The 21,957-nt window shown below is 37.1% G+C and overlaps 1 protein-coding gene across 1 annotated transcript in view; it reads left to right on the forward strand.

Moving 5' to 3' along the window:
* Positions 1 to 21,957, forward strand: part of CKAP5 (cytoskeleton associated protein 5) — a 138,362-nt gene that overhangs the window by 70,006 nt on the left and 46,399 nt on the right. The window contains exons 8-13 of the mRNA XM_037838906.1: positions 7,656 to 7,769; positions 9,018 to 9,122; positions 11,363 to 11,452; positions 11,566 to 11,730; positions 12,300 to 12,428; positions 13,138 to 13,320. Coding sequence (XP_037694834.1) covers positions 7,656 to 7,769; positions 9,018 to 9,122; positions 11,363 to 11,452; positions 11,566 to 11,730; positions 12,300 to 12,428; positions 13,138 to 13,320 — 786 coding nt within the window. The remainder of the gene's footprint in view (positions 1 to 7,655; positions 7,770 to 9,017; positions 9,123 to 11,362; positions 11,453 to 11,565; positions 11,731 to 12,299; positions 12,429 to 13,137; positions 13,321 to 21,957) is intronic.

Consider the following 21,957-nt stretch of genomic DNA (forward strand, 5'->3'; position numbering starts at 1 on the left):
TGCTACCATCACCCAAAATTGTGTTCCAAACCTCTCACTCCTGTCTTTTCTTATCTGTCTGTAGTGCTCCCTTTAGTATTTCCTGTAGAGCAGCTATCTTGTTCACAAACTCTCTCATTGTCAGTTTGTCAGAGAATATTTTAAGGACAGTTTTGCCATATATAGGATTCTTGGTTGGCGGTTTTTCTCTTTCAGTATCTTAAATGTATCACCACTTCCTTCTTGCCTCCATGGTTTCTACTGAGAAATCTGCACAGTCTTATCAAGCTTCCCTTGTATGTGATGAATCGCTTTTCTTTTGCTGCTTTCAGGATTCTCTCTTTGTCTTTGACGTTTGATAATCTGATTTTTAAGTGTCTTGGCATAGGTCTAATTCAGATCTATTCTGTTTGGGGTACCCTGCACTTCTTGGATCTGTAATTTTATGTCTTTCATAAGAGATGGGAAATTTTCAGTGATTATTTCCTCTGTTATTGCCTCCGCTCCTTTTCCCTTCTCTTCTTCTGGGACAGCCATTACACATAACTCATGCGTTTCATGTTGTTATTCAATTCCCTGAGACGTTGCTCATATTTTTCCATTCTTTTCCCTATCTGTTCTGTTGTGTGTAGAATTTCAGTTATCTTGTTCTCCAGTTTCTGAATGTTTTCTTCTGCCTCTTGAAGTCTGCTATTTTATGTCTTCATTGTGTTTTTCATCTCTTGTTTTGTGCCTTTCATTTCCGTAGATTCTGCCAGTTGTTTTTTCAACTTTCGATTTCTTTATAGCCTTCCTCTCTTTTGCTGTATCTTCCCTAAACTCGTTGACTCGGTTTTTTAATTGATTTAGCATATTTATTTGAAAATCTTTAATTTATTGTTTCATTAAAGTGAAACAGGATCTCAGCTGTATCTCAATTGAGGTGTAAGTTTGTTCCTTTGACTGGGCCATATCTTCGTTTTTCCTGTTGAGACTTGTAGTTTTCTGTTGTCTAGGCATCTGGTTTCCTTGATTACCCCAATCAGATTTTCCCAGACCAGAAGGGGCTCAGGTCTCAGAAGGGGCCTATATTCAGTATCAGGTTTCCCTGAGGGTCTGTCTTGGAAGATTGACAGACTTTCCTGTGAGGCCTCAAGCCACTGTGCTTTTCCTAACCTGCCCAGCAGGTGGCATCTGTCAGCCTGTCTCTCCCCACTGGTGTTAAAATGTGTGGCCCCTTTAATTCTCAGCTTAAGTTGTTTCTGTTTTGACTATTTTCCCCCAGACCCTTGGGTCTGAGTTCTATAGGGAGGGTAGGCACTAGAGCTGGTCCCCGCTTCCTTCCTCTTAGGGAAGATTCACCCCCTATGGAGTTATCTTCTACACTTGAATTACTCCTTTGTCTCTCTGACTCTGTTGACCCCACCCTTGTCTGGGTCAGAGCACTGCGAATTGAAAATGACTGCTACTTTCTCCACTGAGCCACTCAGGTTGAGAGAGAGAAAAAGGGAAAGAAAGCCCCTTTTTCAGAGTCAGTCCATGGTTCCCCCGTTTCACCCATCAGCCAGAGATAGCACCTGGTCTTCTGGGCTCCCTTTCCCAGGACACAGGAGTTTTCTGGCTCTCTAAGGTCAGCTGTCTCTAAAAGCCTCTGTATTTTTTTTTTTAATTTAATTGTTTTTTTCCTTCAGCCCCACCTCCTTTCCACTGGGAGCGACCTCAGAGTACTTTGCTGCTTGTTATGGGTTTGTTTATGTTTGTAGCTTATATTCAGCAGTCTGCGTTTGTTAATTAAAACCGCATTTGGAGCTGGGCTGAGCTATATTCACTTAATCTGGGAATGCTACTTTCTCCCACAGCGAGGTGTTGCAGCTCAGTCTGCTGTGGGGGGAGGGGGCTCCTGGTGCGGTTCCGCAGTTTTTACTTACAGCTTTTATGCTGCGATCTCAGCCATTCCACCCATTACAGGTTGGTGTACGATGTGTGGACAATCACAGTTGTCCCCCAGCAGATATTCCTGATTATTTACTAGTTGTTTCTGGTTGTTTATTAGTTTTTCCAGGGAACTAACTAAATTCCATATTTCTCAATGCAGTCATTTTGCTCCTCCCCTCTGTATTCTGGATATTAAACCCTTATCAGATATGTAGTTTCCAAATATTTTTTCCCATTGAGTAGGTTGCCTTTCACTTTCTTGACAAAATCCTTTGAAGCACAAAGGATTCATTTTTGAGGAGTTCCCATTTATCTTTTCTTTCATTGTTTGTGCTTTGGGTGTAAGGTCTAAGAAACCACCACCTACCATAAGATCTTGAAGATGCTTCCCTACTTTTTCTTCTAGGAGTTTTATGTTTCTAGTTCTAATGTTTCATGCCATTTTTTGAAGTAACTGTTCTGTCCCAGTTGAGTGGACTTGGCAGCCTTGCCAAAAATCATTTGACCATAGATGTGAGGGTCTATTTCTGAATTCTCAGTTCAGTTCCATTGGTCAAAATGTATTTGTCCTTATACAAGTACCATGCTTTTTTGACCACTGTAACTTTGTAATATGCTTTAAAGTCAGGAAATGTGAGTTCACCTACTTTGTTTTTCTTTCTCAAGATGTTTTTGACTATTTGGGGCTCTTTACCCTTCCAAATAAAATTGATGATTGGTTTTTCCATTTCTGCAAAGTAGGCTATTGGAATTTTGATTGGGATTGTGTTGAATCTGTAAATCAAATTTGGATAGAATTGACATCTTAATGATATTTAATCTTTAATCCATGAACACAGAATGTCTTTCCATTTATTTAGGTCTTCCTTGATCTCATTTAGCAATGTTTTGTACTCTTCTGTGTATAGGTCCTTTACATCCTTGGTTAAATTTATTCCTAGATATTTGGTTCTTTTAAATTTATTCCTAGATATTTTATTCCTTCTTACTGCTGAATAGAATTCCATTCTTTTGTAGATGGAAGTTTTTTCTTGATTTTTTTCCTGAGATTGCTCCTTACTAATTTATAGAAAATTAATTGATTTTCTTATTTTAAACCACCCTTGCATACTTGGAATAAGTCCCACTTGATCATGGTGTATAATTCTTTTAATGTGCTGAAGGATTCAGTTTGTTGAAGAGTTTTACATCTGTGTTTATAAGGGATATTGGTCTGTAATTTTTTTTTTTCACATGGTATCTTTATCTGGCTTTGGTATTAGGGTGATGTTGGCCTTGTAGAATGAGTTAGAGAGTGTTCCCCCTCTTCACATTTTTGAAATAGTTTGCACGAGATTGGTGTTCATTCTTCTTGGAATGTTTGGTAAAATTCACCTGTGAAGCCATCTAGTCCTGGGCTTTTCTTTGTGGGAAGGTTTTTGATTACTGATTCAATCTCTTTGATAGTTATTGGTCTGTTGAGATCTTCTGTTTCTTCTTGAGTCAGTGTAGGTAGTTTGTATGTTTATAGGAATTTGTTCATTCCATCTAGGTTATCTGATTTGTTGGTGTATAATTGTTCATAGTATCCTCTCAGCCATTTTATTTCTGAGGGGTCTAAAGTAATGTCCCCCCTTTCATATCTGATTTTAGTTATTTGTGTCTTCTCTGTTTCTCTCTCTCTTTTTCTTTTTTCTTGGTCAGTCTAGCTAAAACTTGTTGATTTTATTGATCTTTTTAAAGAACAAAGTTTTGGTTTTGTTTATTCTGTTTTTTTGTTGTTTTTTTTTTTTAATTAGAGAAGTTGTAGGTTTATAGAACAATCATGCATAAAATATAGGATTCCCATACAGTGCAACACCACCAACACCTTACATTGGTGTGGAACATTTGTTACAATTGCTGATAGCACTTTTTATAATTGTATATATTTTTTAACAGTTACAGCATTTATTGAGAGATTTTATGATGCAGGTACTGTGCAAAGCAATTTACATGGATTACCTCTTTTAAAACACCCAATACGCAGGCCTGTGGAATATATCTTATTATTATTAACATCATTTTTTTTAATTAAAGAAATTGTAGATTTACAGAAAAATCATGTAAAAAATACAGCATTCCCATATATCCCTCTGTTGTTGAAAGTTTGCTTTAGTGTGGTGCCTTTGCCACAGTTGATGAAAGAATATTAAAATAGTACTATTAATTAGAGTCCATAGTTTACATTGGGTGTGTTTTTTCCTGTATACCACCCTATTATTAAAACCTTCTATTAGTGTCATAACATTTGTTATAATTCATGAAAGAACATTCTTATATTACCCCAGGCCAATGTGTACAGCAAAGTTCACTGGGTTATACAGTCCCATGTTTTGTCTTCTAACTTTCATTCTGGTAACATACATGACCCAAAACTTCCCCGTTCAAACACATTAACATACATAGTTCAGCTCTGTTAACTACACTCACAATGATGTGCTACTGTCACCACCATCCATTTTCAAACCTTTGTAATCAACCCAAATAGATATTGTATACAAATTAATTCTCTCTTATCTCCATTATAGTCTTTGTTATTTCCTTCCTTCTGCTTGCTTTGGGTTTGGTTTGGTCTTCTTTTTCTAGATCTTTAGTTGTGAGGTTAGACCTCTGATTTGTGATCTTTCTTTTTTTTAATGTAAGCATTTAGAGCTATAAAATTTTCTGTCAGCACTGCCTTTGTTGCATACCATAGGTTTTGGTATGTTGTGGTTTCATTTTCCTTTGCCTCATGGTATTTCCCAATTTCCCTTGTGATTTCTTATTTGACCCATTTGTTGGTTTAAAATGTGTTGTTTTAATTTCCTCGTATTTGTGACTTTTCTGTTTCTCCCTGTTATTGAATTCTAGCTTCCTTCTTTTACGGTTGCAGAAGATATATGATTTCAATATTTTTTAATTTAGTGAAACTTGTTTTGAGACCTAATATATGGTCTTTTCTGGAGAATGATCCATGTGCACTAGAGAAGTATGTTGGGTGAAGTGTTCTATATGTATCTATTAGGTCTACTTGGTTTATGTTATCATTCAAGTCTCCTATGTGCTTATTGATCCCCCATCTAGATGTTCCATCCATTACTGAAAATGATATATTAACGTTTCCTACTATTAATGTAGATTTCTGTTTCTCCCTTCAAATCTGTCAATATTTACTTCATATATTTGGGGGCTCTGCCATTAGATGCATATATATTTATAATTGTTATGTCTTCTTGTTGAATTGACCCCTCTATCAGTATATAGTGTCCTTTCAGTATATAGTGTCCTTCCTTGTCCTTCTTAACACTTTTTGACCTAAAATCTATTTTATCTGATACTAATATAGCTAACCCAGCTCTTTTCTGGTTATTATTTGCATGGTATATTTTTTTCTATCCTTTTACTTTCAGCCTAGTTGTGTATTTGAATTGTGAATCTCTTGTAAAAAGCAGAGTTGGCTTTAGGAATTACTGTTTACAGGAATTCCAATGCCTCCTCTACTCCCTATGACTTTCTCCGCCTCCTGGGTGCTCTATTGTATGACTTAAAGCAGGTAATCTTTTGCCCCTGACTGCTTTGACTTAAGTGTGTCTTTTACTGCTTTAGTTGTCTGCAAGCTGCTTTTGCCTTAAGGGCAAGTTCTGGGAGGGTAAGCCAGAGATAGCTGTCCTGGATTAGTGGTTCAGGCAGCCACCTGATATATCAGCATCCACATACAACACCTCAGTATGCACATAGGGGTTACTCTGCTTCCTCTGGAACAGAGCCAGAGACCTGTAGCGGGAGCTCAGGCCAGCTCCATACTGGGGAGAGGGAGGGGAGGAACCAGCAAGGGCACCGCTAACGTCTCATACCGTTTTTAAGTTGCTTTTCCTTGATTCGGCGCTTACCCAGTTACTGCATCTCTTCACCCTTTTAACTGTTTTCTGGAGTTTTGAGGAAGATTGTTCCACCAGCATTTGCTAGTTCAAAGATTCTCTGGGTGAACAGAACCCTGGAACGGCAGCCATCTTGGTCTACCAAATGTCCCTCTCTATTGATGTTTTTTATTAACACCTGCTTACTAAAATCTGCCTACTAATTGAGAAGGAATAAGTTAATGGCACCTCATCCTGCTTACTTATTATAGAACTTTAGGGTTATGAAATTTTATGAAAATATTTTTTATGTATGAACAAAAATTTATGTATATGAACAAAACATTCCTAATGCCTGCGCACTTTTGCAATTATATTTTTTCAACTAGCTTTAGAAAAGATTTCTGGAAACAAAACCATTATTTCTTTGAATTAGTAAAGTAGAAGAAATAGACTTTTATTCTTTTTTCTTTTTTTATGCAATTTTATTTAAATAAATTTAAGTAATTTAATTTAATTTAATTCAGTTTTATTGAGATATATTTACATACCATACAATCATCCAAAGTGCACAATCAGTTGTTCACAGTATCATCACATAGTTGTGCATCACCACAATCAATTTCTTGAACATTTTCATTACTCCAAAGAATAAGAATAAAAATAAAAGTTAAAAAAGAACACCGAAAACATCCCATACTCCTTTTTCCCCCTTAGTATTCATTTATTTCTTGTCCCCATTTTTTCTACTTATTTGTCCATACGCTGGATAAAAGGAGTATGAGCCACCAGGTTTTCACAAGCACACAGTCATACTATATAAGCTATGTAGTTATTCAATTGTCCAAGGATAGTGGATTGCAGTTTAACAGTTTCAGGTATTTCCTTCTAGCTAGTCTAGTACACTAAAACTAAAAAGGGATATCTGTATAATGCATAAGAATAATCTCCAGAATGACCTCTCGACTCCATTTGAGATCTCTCAGCCACTGAAACTTTATTTTGTTTAATTTTTTTACCCCCTTTTAGTCAGGAAGCCTTTCTTAATCCCATGATGCTGAGTCCAGGCTCATCCCTGGGCATCATGTCCCGCAGTGTCAGGGAGATTTACACCCTTGGGAGTCATGTCCCACGTAGCGGGGAGGGCAGTGAGTTTACCAGCAAGTGGGTTTAGAGAGAGACAAGCCACATCTGAGCAACAAAAGAGGTTCCCTGGGAGTGACTGTTAGGCACCATTATAAGTAGGCTTAACCTCTCCTTTGCAGTAATGAGCTTCATAAGGGCAAGCCCCAAGATCGAGGACTTGGCCTACTACAATTGTATTCCCCAATGCTTGTGAGAATATCAGGAATTCCCCAGGTGGGAAAGTTTAATGTTTCCACATTTTTCCAGTTTGCAGTTTTTCAAACTGTCTACAAGTGACTCATATTGTGTCTTGCAGGAAGCAAAAAAATGGCAAGAGAGGAAGGAAGCTTGGAGGCTGTAGAAGTACTAGTGAAAAACCCAACTGGAAAAATTTTCAAGGGGGCTTTGCGGATACTTTTTATTCTCTGCCCAAATTACTCTGGGATGTATCGGGGTTTCACACTAACCTGTACAAACCAACCAGATCTCAACCCCTGTTCAAGGTTCCATGTAATTACGGTGTTTGAATAAGCTGACCATACAAGTTAAATTATGTAGTGTGCTAGCTACAGAAAGTATAGTTTTTGTACCAAATATACATCTCTTCCTTTGGTCTTACACAGAAGTTGAGGTTTAAAGTAGTCAAAATTATCTTTTTCCCTTTAGTCTGGTTTACCTTAGTTCTAATCAGGTCCTTTTCATTCATATATCTAATTGAATAGACTTTTATTCTGCTCTCATATATTTTGTTCTACAAGTGACTCATATTGTGTCTTGCAGGAAGCAAAAAAATGGCAAGAGAGGAAGGAAGCTCTGGAGGCTGTAGAAGTACTAGTGAAAAACCCCAAACTGGAAGCAGGCGATTATGCGGATTTAGTAAAAGCATTAAAGAAGGTAAATGTGAGGAGTTAAGGCATTGGCATTCTAATAACAGAATTTTTCTTCATTAGTCATTTTTGATCAAAAATACATTACTATTTAATTATAGGCATAAGTTTTTTAAGGATTGTTCAGAATTGTCCTAGGGTAGTTTGGAGGGATTTTTATCACTGATTTTAAGTACGTTGTTTGATAGCTTCTATAAGTCTCAAGAAAAAGAGGCATTTGCCGATCTAGCACCACATATTCAAGTTTTATAATTCTGTGGGATGAGTTGTTTTAATTGGCTCCTTTTAATGGGGCAAATACTAAATATGATGAGTGTCTTTTTCACTGGATAGTGGGTAGTGTAATACACTATATTGTCTCAGCATGTAAAGCAAAGGATGTGAGGATATGTGGTGATTAAGCAGGCAAGTACTAAATAAGAAATAAATCTTTTTAGGAAATATACTCCTTTAGTATTATTTAGGTTCAACAGGGTTGAATGCTGCTGGTGGATAGTTTTTTTATTGAATAGCTTTTTATAAAATCTGAAAGTTTAGATCAGACACTGTGGATATAGTTAGAAAGCTTGAGAACAAACTCTGAAGCCATCTTCTTGAATACAGCAAGGTTGAAAACTTTGTTTTGATTGCTCCCTGAGCCAGAAATTACAGAGGATTAGAATGATAGGAGGAGGCAGTTAATCTTTAATTTGTACGTATACGTGTTTCTTATAGCTGGCCTTCCTGTGCACATTGTTCCAAGTGAGACTTGGAGGCAGGGATATGACTTGTCAGAGTCCTTATTCACTCATCAGTCTTCCATCTTGAAGAGCCACAGACCCAGGCAAAATTATTTATAAGAGAATTGCCCTAAAGGGAAAAGGCTTTACCAGCCTGGACACCAGGGAAAGAGAATAGCAGGGTGAAGGGTACAGGGCACCAAGAGAGGGAAGTGAGATTCTAGCAGCCTGAGAATAGAGCTTCTGATTCTCTGTAAATTCTTCCAGCTTATGATTTTTACCAGGAATCTTATTACTCTGTTACTGAATTTTCAATATGTCAATATATTTCTTCAGTGGAACTTAAGATAGGAGGCATGTAAGAGGCAGGGAAGCTTCCAGACTTGTTATTGTCAAAAACAATGTTTCATGTTTGTAGGAAACAAAATTGGTAACCATTAGCATGATAGTTTTCAGTGTTCTTTTGAGAATAAACTTTCAGTTCCCATCTACAGGGCAGCAGCTATTTTATTTTTCATTTTTTCTTCCTTTTGTAGGTTGTTGGAAAGGATACCAATGTCATGTTAGTGGCTTTGGCAGCAAAATGTCTTACTGGCCTGGCTGTTGGGCTTCGGAAGAAATTTGGACAATATGCAGGACATGTAAGCAACACAACTTTTTATATACAGATCAAAAAATGATTAAAAATGGTGGGCTGGTTTGCTTTATGCTTTAAAACAACTCTTGGGCATAATCTTTCTATATTGGGCAAAGTTAAGTCTCTCACTAAGACTTATTAATATTCAGCATAGCTCCTCACAGCATTTCAATGAAGACATCATTTGTAACTTAATTCATTAGCTTTATGTATAAAACCAGGCACTTGGCCTAGAGTATTTAGTTGAATTGATTTGTTTGTTTTTATTCATTTATTCATATCCTGTTTTGTTCTTTCAACAGGATGAAATAAAACTTGAAATAACTAGGACAGAGTGAAAATGAGATTAGGAAAGGCAATATAAAACCAGAAATGAGGCCAATAAATAAAATGTATTTTATAATGTTTTCCTGTTTAAAAAAGAATAATTTACTTATATACATGAGACATTTTATATAAGTTACACTGTTAGTGATGCATCAGTTTAATTGATCTTAAGAAAATGTGACAGGACATTTGTTGAATATGCTGTTTTCCTTGTATAAATTTGGTAGCAGTTTTAATGAGATGTTTTCTTTAATTGTGGCATATGTCAATTGATCTCAAAGTCTGGTCTGAATTACTTAGAATGGTTCAGCATCCTGAAAATTGACTTTACTGAATTTTAGGGTTCAACATCCTAGCCTTTTGATCATTTGATTCCTTAGATTGACTTACAAGTCTCTTAATAGTCCCTAGTCATATGTCAGTTTTATATTGTGAGGCTAATATCTAGTATCACTTAGGAGCTTTCTTAGTCATAGCCTGAAAAATAATTTCAGACAACTTAGCTAAAGGAAAAAAACATACTACCAAATAAATCATGACTGGCTTAACGGAAATTTTTAAGATCTATAAAAGCCTTAGACATAAACTATAAATTGGAATATATGTAATATCTGTGTGTGTGTGTGCTATCAAGGTAATAACTGTGTTTTGGTCAGTTTTGTATAATTAGGGTATTTTTTACTTTTCTATTAGGAGTAGCTTTTCAAGCTAGAAAATGATTTTTTGAATCCTTTTTATTTACCAATTCATGGTTGGATGATTGTATACCATTTGGTATCTAGCATGTTTGTGATTCAGTTTTATTTTCTTTGCCATTTTGTGAACTGTCTTCTTGACATTATTTATAAAAGTGAACTTTAACTTTTTAGCCATTAAAATATTTTGATTTTTCAAGTTTATAACTCAGTATTAAAAAGACATATTTCTTCATGGAAACTATATTACCATTTCTGTGAATCTTGGGAAAAAATATTTTGAATGCCATTGAGTTGCACTCTTTTGGATCTTAAAAAAAAATCTTTAATTTGACTGCTAACACAGTGCCTGGCACTCAGTATATACATTAGACATTCAATAAATATTTAATGAATTAGTGGTAATTTAGAAAATTAGAATTCCAACATTACTGATCTAAACTTAGTACTTGAATAAGAAGATAAAATTCTCATCACAAATTGCTATAATTTTTGGTACTGTTTCTTTTTGCCTTTCAGTAGTGAAGAGGTAGGAGACTTCCCAGGAAGTATTTCAGAATCTTTGGTGGGGATGGAGAATTATATACTTTACCTGTTCTCTTACCTAAGTCCACCTAGTTGAGAATCATTTTGTCTAATGAAAGATGTTACTGATGGAAGTGGGTTTTTGCATGTAAGGTGTAGAGGCAGAAAAAAGTTTGAGAAGCACTGGTACAGTGGGATGGAATGGGAACCCTTAATTGTTCCAATGTAAGATTTTTGTGCTCTTCAGGAAGGGAAATGACTTTTTATTCTATTTAGTTACCTTTTTTTAAATATATAGAACCAAGGTCATTTTTTTAATAACAACCTTATTGAGATATAGTTTACATACAATAAAATTCACCCTTTTGAAGTGTTTAATTTAGTGGTTTTTGTTGTGCTCACAGAGTTGTGCAGCCGTCACCTCATTATTAAGTTTAGAACATTTTCGTCACCCTATAAAGGAACCCCACACCCATTAGAAGTCAGTCCCTATTTTGCCCTTTTCTCAGACCTTGACATCCACTAATCTAACTTCTGCCTCTTTCCATTTCACATTTCATATAAGTGAGTCATACAATATGTAATCTTTTGTGATTTGCTTCTTTTACTTAGCCTGATGATTTCGAGGTTCATCCATGTTGTTGCATGTATCAGTATGTATTCCTTTTTATCACTGAATAATATTCCACTTTTATAGGTTGTGCCAACAATTTTGGAGAAATTCAAAGAGAAAAAGCCTCAAGTGGTACAGGCCCTGCAGGAGGCAATTGATGCAGTCTTCCTTACTGTAAGTTGATAGCATGTTTTTTGAGGTTTTTGTCTAAAGTAAAATTTTATCAGTGTAATAGTTTGGTTGTTCCTTAAAATTGAAAAAATATTGACCAAATTTTTCTTCTACAGACCACACTACAGAGCATCAGTGAGGATGTTTTAGCAGTAATGGATAATAAAAACCCAACCATCAAGCAGCAGACATCTCTTTTTATTGCAAGAAGTTTCCGCCACTGCACTGCTTCTACCCTGCCAAAGTGTTTACTAAAGCCCTTTTGTGCTGCTCTACTTAAGGTATAGGCTGTTTTCAAAATAGGGTTTTTTTTGTTTTGTTTTTTTTTAATGTAATCAAGATTTTTCTGTTTCTATTAAATATGTAAGTGACTAGTTGACTTTCAGATTGTAGCTTGTGGTCTTTTGAGGTGCAGATACTCTACAGGTTTGGAACCTGAAGCCAAATTCTGTTTGTGTTCTTATTCTTAAAGAGAAGCACAGGTTAACTTTGTGATTCAACTAACTGCTAAACACTTTGTTTCTTACTGGTCCATGTACTAGTGTTTGGCTCAATCTAGTCAAGCACTGGCATCCAATTTGGAATATTTGAAATTCATTTGGGAGTAAGGTGTTATAGATAGAGAGTAGAGAGTAAAGGAAGTACTTATTTGCTAAATGGATTATCAGAGCTTTCCTTAACCCAAACAGAGTTTGTGAAAGAGTAACTGTTAACTAGCAAAACGAAAGCTATACTTAATTTCAATGAATTGTAAAAAGAAATTCTACAACCAAACTCCATCCATATGAATTAAAATTTGTAATTTCAGATACCTTGCATTAAAATCATTTTGCTTACTCCTGGGCTATAGCACATCAATGATTCTGCTCCTGAAGTCAGAGATGCTGCATTTGAAGCATTGGGTACTGCTTTGAAGGTGGTTGGTGAGAAAGCAGTAAATCCATTTTTGGCTGATGTGGATAAACTCAAGCTTGACAAGGTAGGTTAGTGATAGAGTACAATGAAATTGGACAACAGTCCTGTCTCAGTGCATTCTAGTTTTGTCTCTTGCAAATTTGAGTGTAATGGCATTCTTTTGATCAGTATTTCTGTTTTTTTATTATAATCCACAATAAAAATGCATTTTACATCACATCACACGCACGCATACACATGCACACATACAGTAGAAACAAGTCTTGGAGGATGCACTCTGTTATTTTTTACTTTGTTTGTTCTATTTCATTAAGAAAAAAATTCTCATAACTCCTAAAACCATTGATGGTTTCGTCCTGGAGTTTGAAAACATAGCTATTGAGGATTTAAATTTCATTCCAAGCTACAATATCGATAGTAGAGATACCTTTGAAATTATAAGGAAGAAAGCCAAGTGATCAATTTGTGGTGAAGATAAAAACAATGTTTTCAGATAAATTTGTCTCTAATATCTGGAAAATTACTGCTCCAAATATGAATGCCTTACATTATAAATGTGATCATTATAATTTTATTATAATTCTATTTGTTTAGAAATAAAATATATGACATTATTAATGTAAGAATGAGTAACTTATCTTTGTTGAAAAGGAAACTGTTTTCTCTCTGAATTCTCATGTAGTTATGGTTTAGAAATGATGTATTAAATAATAAAGAAGTGCTTGTATTTCAAGATTAGGATTAATGATGTTTGTCTCAATTTCATTCTCCAGATCAAAGAATGTTCAGAAAAAGTAGAACTCGTACATGGTAAGAAAGGTGGACTAGCAGTGGATAAGAAGGAATTCAAAACTGCCCCTGGAAGGACTGCTGCTTCAGGAGCTGCAGGAGATAAGGACATAAAGGACAGTTCAGCACCCAAACCAGGACCCTTAAAAAAGGCACCTGCTACGAAGGTTAATAGATGACATTGCAAAATATGGTTTAAAAATTAAAATTTAGTAAGAGAGGATAGCCTTAGGTTTATGATAGTCCTTCCCATATGACTCTTTTGAGATTTGAATTCATTGGCCACATTCAAAACACAGCAGAGCATCTGTTAATAAAAATGGAGTATTCCAAAAATACATGTGGCTATTTGAAACTTTAATAGAGATAAAAATAGTAGTGAAGTTGTAGGAGAGCATGTTAAGGGATCAGAAAATATCATTAAATAATGAAATAGAGACACACCAAGATCCTTAACACTAATAACATCACATTGGTCACTTTGCTAATAATGCTGCTGAGCCACACCACTGATACTCCACACCAGTACAGTCTTGTCACTTTTGTACAGTATAGAAGAGAGGAAAATGTTCAGTGGCAAATACGGCATTATTTTCATACACACCTGTCCTGTGGACTCTTTTTTTTAAATGCAATTTTATTGAGATATATTTATATACCATACAGTCATCCAAAGTACACAATCAATTGTTCATTTCATCATATAGTTGTGCATTTATCACCACAATCAATTTTTGAACATTTTCATTACTCCAAGAAAAAATAAAAATAAGAATAAAAATTAAAAAGAATCCCCCCAAAACAGAAAAGAACCCCCAAAACACATTCCATTTGTGTTTTTTTAAATGCTACTCTTCCTATTTATTTATTTTTCTAATTTAGTTTTATTGAGGTATGTTCACATACCCTTTAGTCATCCACAGTGCACAGTTATCCACAGTACCATCACATAGCTGTGCATTCATCACCAAAATCAATCCTCGAACACTTTCATCATTCAAAAAAAACCAAAAAACAAGAATACAAGTAAAGAACACCCAAAACCTCCCACCCCTCCCCCCACCCCCCCAACTATTCATTTAATCCTTGTTCCCATTTTTCCACTCATCTCCACACACTGGACAAAAGGATACAAGCCACAAGGCTTCCGCAATCACACAGTACACTGTGGAAGCTACATGGTAATATAATCGTTCTGAAGAATCAAGGCTATTGGGTTGCAGTTCAGCAGTTTCAGGCATTTCCCTCTAGCCACTCCAACACACCAAAAACCAAAAAGGGATATCCATATAACGCCCAAGAATACCCTCTAGAATGACCTCTAGACTCCACTGAAATCTCTCAGCCACTGAAACTTTACTTTGTTCCATTTCTCTTCCTCCTCTTGGTCAAGAAAACCTTCTCAGTCCCACAATGTCAGGTCCAGGCTTGTCCCGAGGAGCCATGTCCCATATTGCCAGGAACATTCTTACCCCTGGGAGTCATGGCCCATGCAGGGGGGAAAGCAACAAGTCCACCTGCTAAGTAACCCTAGAGAGAGAGAGGCCACATCTGAGCAAAAAAAAGAGGCGTTTGGGTGGGGACTCTTAGGTACAAGCACAAATAGGCTTAGCCTCTTGTGATCTCTGTTAAGGATAAAAGCTATCTGCTGCAGATGCAAAAAGTGTAATTCTTTTTACTTACCACTCCCCCTCCCAACCCTGGCATGGAGTTGAGGAAGGGAACTGGTATTTAGTGATCATCACTTTGTGAAGCACTTTACCTGCATAATACCATTTAATCATCATAACAACCTTTGAGGTAGGTGTTTTGTGATCCCTGTTTTCAAAAAAAAGTACATTAAGGCTGAGTTTAAGTGTCCTTACACACTTACATTTTACTGTATGATATTTTTATTGCACATTTGTTTGTTTACTCTTTGTCTCCCCACTATATTGTGATCTTACAAGGAGAGAGATCATTTTACTACTTGATTCCCCATGTATGTAACAGTTTCTGGCATATGGTAGGGGCCTACCATATATTTGTTGAATGAAGGAGTACAAGAACTGAGATTTGAACCCAGGTGTCTCTAGTTACAGAATGTATGTACTTTCTATCATATTAAGCTATCTCTCCAGCATTTCTAGGACAGGTAGTAGGCAGTTATTTTCTCCTTTGTCACCATCTACTACTCTTTGGTCAGTTACCTGGGCCTAACACCTTAAGACCTGTCTGGGTTTTCTTACTGCAGTCTACTCTTAAATTCTTCTTATCTTTCTGAACCCTTCCATGCCCAAACTTAATTGTCCTTCTTATAGTTTGAGGATTTTTTTTTTTTTTTTAAGGGCAACCTCCTTCTATTCCCATTTTAAAAACCTAAGCAGGAGATTATTATTTGAGGTATCCCTCTGCAGAGAATGCTACTACAGTGAAAGATTCAGAATATACATTCTAGTTAATAAAAAAGTGTAGAATTTTACATTTTTAAATCTCTTGAGGGGGTTGTTATCATGAACTAACAAAATCATACTACTTACATGAAGTGTCAAGTGTTAGAGGTTGCCATTTGATTAGAATGCGGGCTATACCAGCATCTTAGTTTTGTTAACTATGTCTTAAAAATCTTGGAATGTGTTCAGATAATGTTGGTTTCAGAACTGGTCTGGTTGCCGAAGGTTAATTTGCTCCTCCATCTTTCTAGCTTTTCTTTTCAGGTTTGGGAAATTTCTAAACAAATATTCCACTAAATAGAAGGAAATGTGAACAGTGATGTGTGTTGCCATAATATTGTTATTGCTGTTGGTTATGTGCCTTGTGATATACTGCTATTTACTAGTGTCTTTTAAAAACTGAGTAAAAATTTATGATGGGGGGCGGGGCAAGATGGCAGACTGGTGAGCTGTATGTTTTAGTTACTCCTCCAGGAAAGTAGGTAGAAAGCCAGGAACTGCGTGGACTGGACACCACAGAGCAATCTGACTTTGGGCATACTTCATACAACACTCATGAAAATGTGGAACTGCTGAGATCAGCAAAATCTGTAAGTTTTTGCGGCCAGGGGACCCGCGCCCCTCCCTGCCAGGCTCAGTCCCGTGGGAGGAGGGGCTGTCAGCTCCGGGAAGGAGAAGGGAGAACTGAAGTGGCAGCCCTTATCGGAAACTCATTCTGCTGATCCAAACTCCAACCATAGATAGACTGAGACCAGACACCAGAGAATCTGAGAGCAGCCAGCCCAGCAGAGAGGAGACAGGCATAGAAAAAAAACAACACGAAAAACTCCAAAATAAAAGCGGAGGATTTTTGGAGTTCTGGTGAACATAGAAAGGGGAAGGGCAGAGATCAGGCCCGAGCTCAGGCCCTGAGGCGCATATGCAAATCCCGAAGAAAAGCTGATCTCTCAGCCCTGTGGACCTTTCCTTAATGGCCCTGGTTGCTTTGTCTCTTAGCATTTCAATAACCCATTAGATCTCTGAGGAGGGCCCTTTTTTTTTTTTTTTTTTTTTAATCCTTTTTTCTTTTTCTAAAACAATTACTCTAAGAAGCCCAATACAGAAAGCTTCAAAGACTTACAATTTGGGCAGGTCAAGTCAAGAGCAGAACTAGGAGAGCTCTGAGACAAAAGGCAATAATCCAGTGGCTGAGAAAATTCACTAAACACCACAACTTCCCAAGAAAAGGGGGGTGTCCGCTCACAGCCATCATCCTGGTGGACAGGAAACACTCCTGCCCATCGCCAGCCCCATAGCCCAGAACTGCCCCAGACAACGCAGTGTGACGGAAGCGCTTCAAATAACAGGCACACACCACAAAACTGGGCGTGGACATTAGCCTTCCCTGCAACCTCAGCTGATTGTCCCAGAGTTGGGAAGGTAGAGCAGTGTGAATTAACAAAGCCCCATTCAGCCATCATTTCAGCAGACTAGGAGCCTCCCTACACAGCCCAGCAGCCCAGAACTGCCCTGGGGGGACGGCACTCACCTGTGACATAGCACAGTCATCCCTCAACAGAGGACCCGGGGTGCACGGCCTGGAAGAGGGGCCCACTTGCAAGTCTCAGGTGCCATACGCCAATACCAAGGACTTGTGGGTCAGTGGCAGAGACAAACTGTGGCAGGACTGCACTGAAGGATTAGACTATTGCAGCAGCTTTAAAACTCTAGGATCACCAGGGAGATTTGATTGTTAGAGCCACCCCCCCCTCCCTGACTGCCCAGAAACACGCCCTATATACGGGGCAGGCAACACCAACTACACACGCAAGCTTGGTACACCAATTGGACCCCACAAGACTCACTCCCCCACTCACAAAAAAGGCTAAGCAGGGGAGAACTGGCTTGTGGAGAACAGGTGGCTCGTGGACGCCACCTGCTGGTTAGTTAGAGAAAGTGTACTCCATGAAGCTGTAGATCTGATAAATTAGAGATAAGGACTTCAATAGGTCTACAAATCCGAAAAGAACCCTATCAAGTTCAGCAAATGCCACGAGGCCAAAAACAACAGAAAATTATAAAGCATATGAAAAAACCAGACAATATGGATAACCCAAGCCCAAGCACCCAAATCAAAAGACCAGAAGAGACACAGCATCTAGAGCAGCTACTCAAAGAACTAAAGATGAACAATGAGACCATAGTACGGGAGACAAAAGAAATCAAGAAGACCCTAGAAGAGCATAAAGAAGACATTGCAAGACTAAATAAAAAAATGGATGATCTTATGGAAATTAAAGAAACTGTTGACCAAATTAAAAAGATTCTGGACACTCATAGTACAAGACTAGAGGAAGTTGAACAACGAATCGGTGACCTGGAAGATGACAGAATGGAAAATGAAAGCATAAAAGAAAGAATGGGGAAAAAAATTGAACAAATCGAAATGGACCTCAGGGATATGATAGATAATATGAAACGTCCAAATATAAGACTCATTGGTGTCCCAGAAGGGGAAGAAAAGGGTAAAGGTCTAGGAAGAGTATTCAAAGAAATTGTTGGGGAAAACTTCCCAAATCTTCTAAACAACATAAATACACAAATCATAAATGCTCAGCGAACCCCAAATAGAATAAATCCAAATAAACCCACTCCGAGGCATATACTGATCACACTGTCAAACACAGAAGAGAAGGAGCAAGTTCTGAAAGCAGCAAGAGAAAAGCAATTCACCACATACAAAGGAAACAGCATAAGACTAAGTAGTGACTACTCAGCAGCCACCATGGAGGCGAGAAGGCAGTGGCACGATATATTTAAAATTCTGAGTGAGAAAAATTTCCAGCCAAGAATACTTTATCCAGCAAAGCTCTCCTTCAAATTTGAGGGAGAGCTTAAATTTTTCACAGACAAACAAATGCTGAGAGAATTTGCTAACAAGAGACCTGCCCTACTGGAGATACTAAAGGGAGCCCTACAGACAGAGAAACAAAGACAGGACAGAGAGACTTGGAGAAAGGTTCAGTACTAAAGAGATTTGGTATGGGTACAATAAAGGATATTAATAGACAGGGGAAAAATATGACAAACATAAACCAAAGGATAAGATGGCTGATTCAAGAAATGCCTTCACGGTTATAACGTTGAATGTAAATGGATTAAACTCCCCAATTAAAAGATATAGATTCGCAGAACGGATCAAAAAAAATGAACCATCAATATGTTGCATACAAGAGACTCATCTTAGACACAGGGACACAAAGAAACTGAAAGTGAAAGGATGGAAAAAAATATTTCATGCAAGCTACAGCCAAAAGAAAGCAGGTGTAGCAATATTAATCTCAGATAAAATAGACTTCAAATGCAGGGATGTTTTGAGAGACAAAAAAGGCCACTACATACTAATAAAAGGGGCAGTTCAGCAAGAAGAAATAACAATCGTAAATGTCTATGCACCCAATCAAGGTGCCACAAAATGCATGAGAGAAACACTGGCAAACTAAAGGAAGCAATTGATGTTTCCACAATAACTGTGGGAGACTTCAACACATCACTCTCTCCTATAGATAGATCAACCAGACAGAAGACCAATAAGGAAATTGAAAACCTAAACAATCTGATAAATGAATTAGATTTAACAGACATATACAGGACATTACATCCCAATGCACCAGGATACACATACTTTTCTAGTGCTCATGGAACTTTCTCCAGAATAGATCATATGCTGGGACATAAAACAAGCTTCAATAAATTTAAAAAGATTGAAATTATTCAAAGCATATTCTCTGACCACAATGGAATACAATTAGAAGTCAATAACCATCAGAGACTTAGAAAATTCACAAATACCTGGAGGTTAAACAACACACTCCTAAACAATCAGTGGGTTTAAGAAGAAATAGCAAGAGAAATTGCTAAATATATAGAGACGAATGAAAATGAGAACACAACATACCAAAACCTATGGGAAGCAGCAAAAGCAGTGCTAAGGGGGAAATTTATAGCACTAAACGCATATATTAAAAAGGAAGAAAGAGCCCAAATCAAAGAACTAATGGATCAACTGAAGAAGCTAGAAAATGAACAGCAAACCAATCCTAAACCAAGTAGAAGAAAAGAAATAACAAGGATTAAAGCAGAAATAAATGACATAGAGAACAAAAAAACAATAGAGAGGATACATATCACCAAAAGTTGGTTCTTTGAGAAGATCAACAAGATTGACAAGCCCCTAGCTAGACTGACAAAATCAAAAAGAGAGAAGACCCATATAAACAAAATAATGAATGAAAAAGGTGACATAACTGCAGATCCTGAAGAAATTAAAAAAATTATAAGAGGATACTATGAACAACTGCATGGCAACAAACTGGATAATGTAGAGGAAATGGACAATTTCCTGGAAACATATGAACAACCTAGACTGACCAGAGAAGAAATAGAAGACCTCAATCAACCCATCACAAGCAAAGAGATCCAATCAGTCATCAAAAATCTTCCCACAAATAAATACCCAGGGCCAGATGGCTTCACAGGGGAATTCTACCAAACTTTCCAGAAAGAACTGACACCAATCTTACTCAGACTCTTTCAAAACATTGAAGAAAATGGAACACTACCTAACTCATTTTATGAAGCTAACATCAATCTAATACCAAAACCAGGCAAAGATGCTACAAAAAAGGAAAACTACCGGCCAATCTCCCTAATGAATATAGATGCAAAAATCCTCAACAAAATACTTGCAAAACGAATCCAAAGACACATTAAAAAAATCATACACCATGACCAAGTGGGGTTCATTCCAGGCATGCAAGGAAGGTTCAACATAAGAAAATCAATCAATGTATTACAACACATTAACAAGTCAAAAGCGAAAAATCAATTGATCATCTCAATAGATGCTGAAAAAGCATTTGACAAAATCCAACATCCCTTTTTGATAAAAACACTTCAAAAGGTAGGAATTGAAGGAAACTTCCTCAACATGATAAAGAGCATATATGAAAAACCCACAGCCAGCATAGTACTCAATGGTGAGAGACTGAAAGCCTTCCCTCTAAGATCAGGAACAAGACAAGGATGCCCGCTGTCACCACTGTTATTCAACATTGTGCTGGAAGTGCTAGCCAGGGCAATCCGGCAAGACAAAGAAATAAAAGGCATCCAAATTGGAAAAGAAGAAGTAAAACTGTCATTGTTTGCAGATGATATGATCTTATATCTAGAAAACCCTGAGAAATCGACGATACAGCTACTAGAGCTAATAAACAAATTTAGCAAAGTTGCGGGATACAAGGTTAATGCACATAAGTCAGTAATGTTTCTATATGCTAGAAATGAACAAACCGAAGAGACACTCAAGAAAAAGATACCATTTTCAATAGCAACTAAAAAAATCAAGTACCTAGGAATAAACTTAACCAAAGATGTAGAAGACCTATACAAAGAAAACTACATAACTCTACTAAAAGAAATAGAAGGGGACCTTAAAAGATGGAAAAATATTCCTTGTTCATAGATAGGAAGACTAAATGTCATTAAGATGTCAATTCTACCCAAACTCATCTACAGATTCAATGCAATCCCAATCAAAATTCCAACAACCTACTTTGCAGACTTGGAAAAGCTAGTTATCAAATTTATTTGGAAAGGGAAGATGCCTCGAATTGCTAAAGACACTCTAAAAAAGAAAAACGAAGTGGGAGGACTTACACTCCCTGACTTTGAAGCTTATTATAAAGCCACAGTTGCCAAAACAGCATGGTACTGGCACAAAGATAGACATATAGATCAATGGAATCGAATTGAGAATTCGGAGATAGACCCTCAGATCTATGGCCGACTGATCTTTGATAAGGCCCCCAAAGTCACTGAACTGAGTCATAAGGGTCTTTTCAACAAATGGGGCTGGGAGAGTTGGATATCCATATCCAAAAGAATGAAAGAGGACCCCTACCTCACCCCCTACACAAAAATTAACTCAAAATGGACCAAAGATCTCAATATAAAAGAAAGTACCATAAAACTCCTAGAAGATAATGTAGGAAAACATCTTCAAGACCTTGTATTAGGAGGCCACTTCCTAGACTTTACACCCAAAGCACAAGCAACAAAAGAGAAAATAGATAAATGGGAACTCCTCAAGCTTAGAAGTTTCTGCACCTCAAAGGAATTTCTCAGAAAGGTAAAGAGGCACCCAACTCAATGGGAAAAAATTTTTGGAAACCATGTATCTGACAAAAGACTGATATCTTGCAGATATAAAGAAATCCTACAACTCAATGACAATAGTACAGTCGGCCCAATTATAAAATGGGCAAAAGATATGAAAAGACAGTTCTCTGAAGAGGAAATACAAATGGCCAAGAAACACATGAAAAACTGTTC

Source organism: Choloepus didactylus, chromosome 6, assembly GCF_015220235.1.
Source record: "Choloepus didactylus isolate mChoDid1 chromosome 6, mChoDid1.pri, whole genome shotgun sequence".
NCBI lineage: Eukaryota > Metazoa > Chordata > Mammalia > Pilosa > Megalonychidae > Choloepus > Choloepus didactylus.